The 5,635-nt window shown below is 39.6% G+C and overlaps 1 protein-coding gene across 1 annotated transcript in view; it reads right to left on the bottom strand.

Moving 5' to 3' along the window:
- Positions 1–5,635, bottom strand: part of ranbp10 (RAN binding protein 10) — a 39,464-nt gene that overhangs the window by 4,193 nt on the left and 29,636 nt on the right. Inside the window, exons 7-13 of the mRNA XM_005751496.2 lie at positions 4,625–4,737; positions 4,333–4,441; positions 4,046–4,194; positions 3,747–3,957; positions 2,290–2,429; positions 1,987–2,135; positions 726–837 (exon numbers count right to left, since the gene is read on the bottom strand). Coding sequence (XP_005751553.1) covers positions 726–837; positions 1,987–2,135; positions 2,290–2,429; positions 3,747–3,957; positions 4,046–4,194; positions 4,333–4,441; positions 4,625–4,737 — 983 coding nt within the window. The remainder of the gene's footprint in view (positions 1–725; positions 838–1,986; positions 2,136–2,289; positions 2,430–3,746; positions 3,958–4,045; positions 4,195–4,332; positions 4,442–4,624; positions 4,738–5,635) is intronic.

Below are 5,635 nucleotides of genomic sequence, written 5' to 3'. Positions count from 1 at the left end.
ATTTTGGGGCATGTAATCTGTATTCTGTAATGGAATACATTTTAAAAGTAACATTCCCAACACTGCATATGGAACTGCTGCAACAAAACAATGTCATCTAGCAAAAATCACTGTGTGTGTTGATTTAATTCTTGTAAAAAAGAAAAAAGAAAAAGACAAAAAGCAATCTTTGTAACATCAAATGAATTAGTTGGCCACGAGACTTTATAATACCATCTGTTGCTGCTTTCTTTGATTTAGAGGTAAACATTTTTGGCTTTTAATCAAAGGCAAAACCAGAATGAAGGCATTCTCTTAAAAAGTTTGAGCACATACGGTACTGTGTAAAAGTCTTCTCCATCATGTAAATCAAACATTAAAAGTAATTCTGCAGGAGCTAAACATATTATTTGTTGAATAAAAGAAAACCTACTTTATAAAATGTATTAAATATAAAAACATTCTTGTATTTCTCCAAAATAGGAAAGCTTAAAAGTGTACAGTTTAAAGCTTGTCAAATGTTAGAACTTGGAGGCATATTCGTACATTTTCAAGAGAGAATGAATAGTTTACTATGTTGTCGGGGCAATTTACTTAGGGGTCTAAATACCAGCACTGGCCCCTTCAGAGCTCTGATATTATCATCGTTAAGGTGAAGAAGACAGAAAGTCATATTTGTCTTTTCTTTGCACAGTTTTGTATGTATTAGCGTAACCCACAGAATATGTTTGTGCTTTGCTCTTTACCCAGTATGGCGCTGTTGAGGGCAGAGCAGAGTGACTCTCTCTGCGTAGGGTCTAACTGCTGGCCCACGGGGCAGTTCCAGGGATCTGAGTACGCTAGCAGGCTGAATGCATCCTACACAGAGACACAGCGAGAGACGCACACACACAAACACACACACAGAGCCTTTGTGAATACAACACAGCTGAATCCCTGCAGTGCAGAACACTCTCCAGCTTTGGATTTCCTTAATAGCCCTAAAGCTACAAAGTATTCATTAACATTCTGGGCACCAGCTAACGAGACACAACTGTTTGGCCAGTATAAATTATGAAGACAAGTCATAAGAGCTACTGTCCTGCGTTTACTCATTTCATAGTCTTTCCTGTCATGTCTTTATCCTATTATACCGACAGAAAACTACTATAACACTTAGAGTTAGACAAAAAGAGAACAGACGCCTTAATCTATCGTAACCAGGCTCTTTTCATTTTTTGTTTCCAATATTCACCGGTCCACAAACACTAAAACGTGGATAACCTAATGAGTGATCATAATATAAATAATACCAACAACTAACAATGCTATTCTAAGTATTCTTATTTTAATGAGGGTGATGACATGATAATGTTGCCTGCTGAGTATGCAAGTGGGTATTTAATGGTATATAGGCCTACATTTCTGCCTCCTGGTGGACAAAAATGAGAATGCCAAAAAAGTGTCCCAGCACATCATTTCAATACATGCATAACCCTCTTTTGACGTTTTAAAAAGAGGTATGATAATATCAATACAAAATGATCAAATGATACTGGAAAAATGTTTGTTTTAAAACTCAAAAAAAAAAAAAAACCTGAAGAAGTTTCACATATCCAAAAGAAATCCAGGGATAAATGGTTTACTCTGGTCTTTTTAATTAAATGTTTTTTATTTACTTTTTCACCATTTTTATTTGTGTTTCTTTAAATTCTTGTCAGTCACCTGTAAAACACTTTAAACTGTAAAGATGAAGTGCCCTGCAAATAAAGACTGATTTAGGATCTTCCTGTACATTGGAAACTACTGCTTGTCAGAAATAACTTTGACTTTATCTGTTTTACAACAGCACATTATAAATCATAAGTCCGTCCAATTTCTGCAGCGTGCACAGAATACTATAACCAGGACTTTAACTGGTGCCAGCAGAAACAAATCTCCTCAGCCCACTCCTTGCATCACATCTGTTTTTTGGCATTGTAGCTGTTTGTTGAGCTCGAGCCCATGTGCAGTGGAATGTGTGTGTACCTGTAACATTTTCTTGTGTGTGGTATTCTTGCCGTACTCCTGACACAGCTGTTCGTTGAGCGCCTGCAGCTCCCGTCCAAACTGGATCATCCTCTCTGTGGCTGCTTGGTTCCCACCACAAAGCTGTCTGCTGTGACTACAAACCTCATCTGGTGGAGAAACACACACAAACGCACTGTAAAAACATCCTAAAGAAAGGTGGATCAAGTCTAAAGCAAGAGGAAATATAAAGGCTAGAAGCAGTATAAAGACCAAGACATTTTCAGGAGTGTGACTGAGTGCACGTGTGTGTTCTTCGTGTACCTGTGACTCCATTGCCAATGCTGTTGTCGTCTGGCTGAAGGATTTCTTCATGTTTGTATGTTCCGTTCATGATCCGCGCCGAGGAGCCCTCAACAACGCCGTTGGTGTAGTGCTCTGCTTCGATCTCCATCTCACTGTCACTGCTCACACACACACACACACACACACACACACACACACACACACACACACACACACACACACACACACACACACACACACACAGAGTGTAAAAGACAATATTAAGGAACATTTTAGGCCTGGGTAGTATCACAATAATGAACTATTTAGAAAACATGCGATCTTTACTAACACCCCCCCCAGTGCCAAACACCGCATTTGGAGCATCTGAACAAATATTCTGCACCCATTAACACCTTTATTAGCTTATGTTATCTATCTCTTATATTTATGCCTAAAATTAAATAATGAAGGGAAACATCCCCTGCCATCACTGAACGATCAACTGTCAGCAAACATAATACAACCTGCATCACCTCAATGTTTTGGTTTAACCTTGGGTTTGGGTTGGTTCACTTCTTATCATTGCCATTTTTAATCCAGCTGCACACCTAACCTGCTTCAGATTAGGTTACATTCAAGAACAACAACTCTAAACAAGTGCATACTGACCAGTTAATCTCTAGAAAATAACATCACCATTCCAAGATGATCCCCCAGACAATGTTATGCACATAGTCTATACTTTCTAGAGATTTTCTAATGTCTGTGTTTCTCTGATGAACATTAATAAGAAATATAGATTCTTAGGTCTTTGGTTTTTCCTCCTCCTGGCTGCAAGCGATTTAATTTTCCTGCAAGCGCTGCAGTCATCAAACAGGGCGGCTAAGCCTTTTACTTGATGACCTTATATAACATTTGCAAGTAAGCTTACCTAATGGTTTGAATTATGCTTTTATATTTGTTCTGTACTTGCTCTCAGACCGTTTAAAGGGTTGTAGCTGAAAGAATAAGACTGATAGTGCTTTACAAGCCACTGTTCATTTAAATAGCACGTTAAGTTTTTTAAGGTGTAATGACAGCCTTAACAAGCAAGCTGTTGGATGCCCCAGCAACAAGTTAATTTAATGGAATACACAGCTGTAATTACAGTCCAATCTTCCTGTTTCCTAATGACAGAGCCGTGATACTGATGAGGCTATAAACGCACATTCTTGCCTCCTTCCTTTCTTGGATTTAAATGTGCTTAAATTAATATCATGTTTTTCAAGTCAAAGCACTTAAAGTGTTTGACTTTGACTTGCATGTAAGTAAACTTGCAGCTAGATTTGGTATCCCTGAATTATCGAGTTGATAACCACTTAGCTGGATTCCAAAAGTTAGGGTAAGTGAAATGAGATAAGGGAAAGATATCCTAGGCATGCTCAACTTGCACCACAGTACAGACTCCAGGTCTACACGTATCAGCTGTAAAACAAGCTGTCAGGGCTTCTCACCTGGTTTCCTGGGTGCTGTTGGCACTGTGCGGCTGGCTCTTGGTGGAATCGGAGGAATTGGACTCAGAGTAGTTGATGGATGAAGGGGAGGAGGAGGAGGAGGAAGAGGCAGAGGAGGATGCGCTGGGGTATTTGATGCTGCCGCTGCTGCTGTGGCTCTTTGACTTGTTCGGGGGAGTCACCCCGTTACTACAGGTGGGGCTGTCTGAACCTGGTAGTGAGTGAAGTAGGAGAGGAAACAAAGACCTATAAATAAACTTAAAGGTAGAGGGAAAGCCAGTCCTGTTTGTGTGATGTACCTCCGGTGTGCAGGTGTGTGTTGCTGGCTCCGTGGTGGGGGCTGAGGCACGGTGAGCCGGGGTAACTGTCCTGGGACTTTGGGGAGCGAATCGTCAAGCAGCGAACCTCACTGTCTGTACCGTTCACCATCTCCACAAACTGGCGACACCTAGAGGCCAGTTTAATCAGTGTTACTGGTATTCACCGGACAATAAGCTATTTAAATATCAAGCAGATTTTACGTCCATAATAGCTGTGGCGGCAAATTCATGTTTGCCTTTGAACCCACCCTATACAGCAGACTTACTTCAACATGAATAGTAGATTGGGGTTGCGTTCTAACAGGCCGGGATAAAGCTGCTGAGTTGCTTCTATGGCCTCACCAACCCGCCCTGCCAGCACTAGCTTCTGTATTCCTATTAGATGAAAAGCAGAATGGTTTTTACAATATACTCAACATCTGGAGAATTCAAGCTTTCAAAACAAACATTTGAAAGAGGCCAATACATCAACAGAGACAAGTAACACCCCACACCCTCTAATATAATAGAGAAAAATCTAATGATTCCCTTTGAGCACACACTGCTGTGTGCACTCACTCTGTCTGTTCTTTATAGATGTCTGGTCCTCTTGTATCATGGTCTCTGTAGCTCTGGCAAAGGCTGTTGCAGTGGCACAGTACCCATGGTGCACCAAGTAGCTGGACACCATACTAGGAAAAAACAAGGTATATAATACAAAATAAAAAAAATCTTCCTTCTGATTCCTCCTCACTAACTTAACCTAAGATTTTTATATCACATTTATCTTTCTCTGAAAATATCAAATTAGAAATATTTCATCTGTACGACGTTTACACCAAGAAAGGTAATGTGAATATGGACAGAATAGTTTAAGTGTCTTTAGAACTTTGTGACTGTGGCATACAGCTTGAAAACATCTGTCCAGAGTCAAGATAAATATTTATACACACATGTAGTATATTTTCACTGTTTCATACAGGTTTCGAAATATAATGAAACCGCCGGCCAGCATTGCTTTTAACAAATATCAATAAAACAGGGGAAAAAAGTGTTTTAGAGATTGTTTCTCTAGTGGGATTTTTTTTGCAGAAGAAGGAGAATGTACGTAGGATGACATGCCAAAGAAATATTCAGTGATATCAGTGTGGCTCCGTGGTGTGTATTTAACAGTTTTAGAATAACAGTGGAGCTCTATGGTTAAAGAAATAAGATATGCACACACAAAACTTAGTGGGCTGATTCGTTATTCATTGTCAGAATAAGAAACATTTTATTTTGTTTTCAAGAAGAAAACATCTTTCTGGGTACTTCCTGTTAAATATGAACTCAGCTGAGGGGAAATATTACATGATATCATTAAAAGTGCTAATGGCTCCAGAGAGACGAGCTCTCTTAAAAGGAAATATTACAATATGTTTTTATCCACTGGTCCTCCTCCACTGTAGATATGCTACTGGTATTTTTCCAATATTTTTTCTACCACCATCCTGCACAACATTGCTGCTGTCATTTTTATGGCTTTGAGATAAAGTATTATGGTGTGTGTGTGTGTGTGTGTGTGTGTGTGTGTGTGTGTGTGTGTGTGTG

This window comes from Pundamilia nyererei, unplaced genomic scaffold (assembly GCF_000239375.1).
Source record: "Pundamilia nyererei isolate P.nyererei 1_Seehausen unplaced genomic scaffold, PunNye1.0 scaffold00314, whole genome shotgun sequence".
NCBI lineage: Eukaryota > Metazoa > Chordata > Actinopteri > Cichliformes > Cichlidae > Pundamilia > Pundamilia nyererei.
This window is presented reverse-complemented; position numbering and strand designations above follow the sequence as displayed.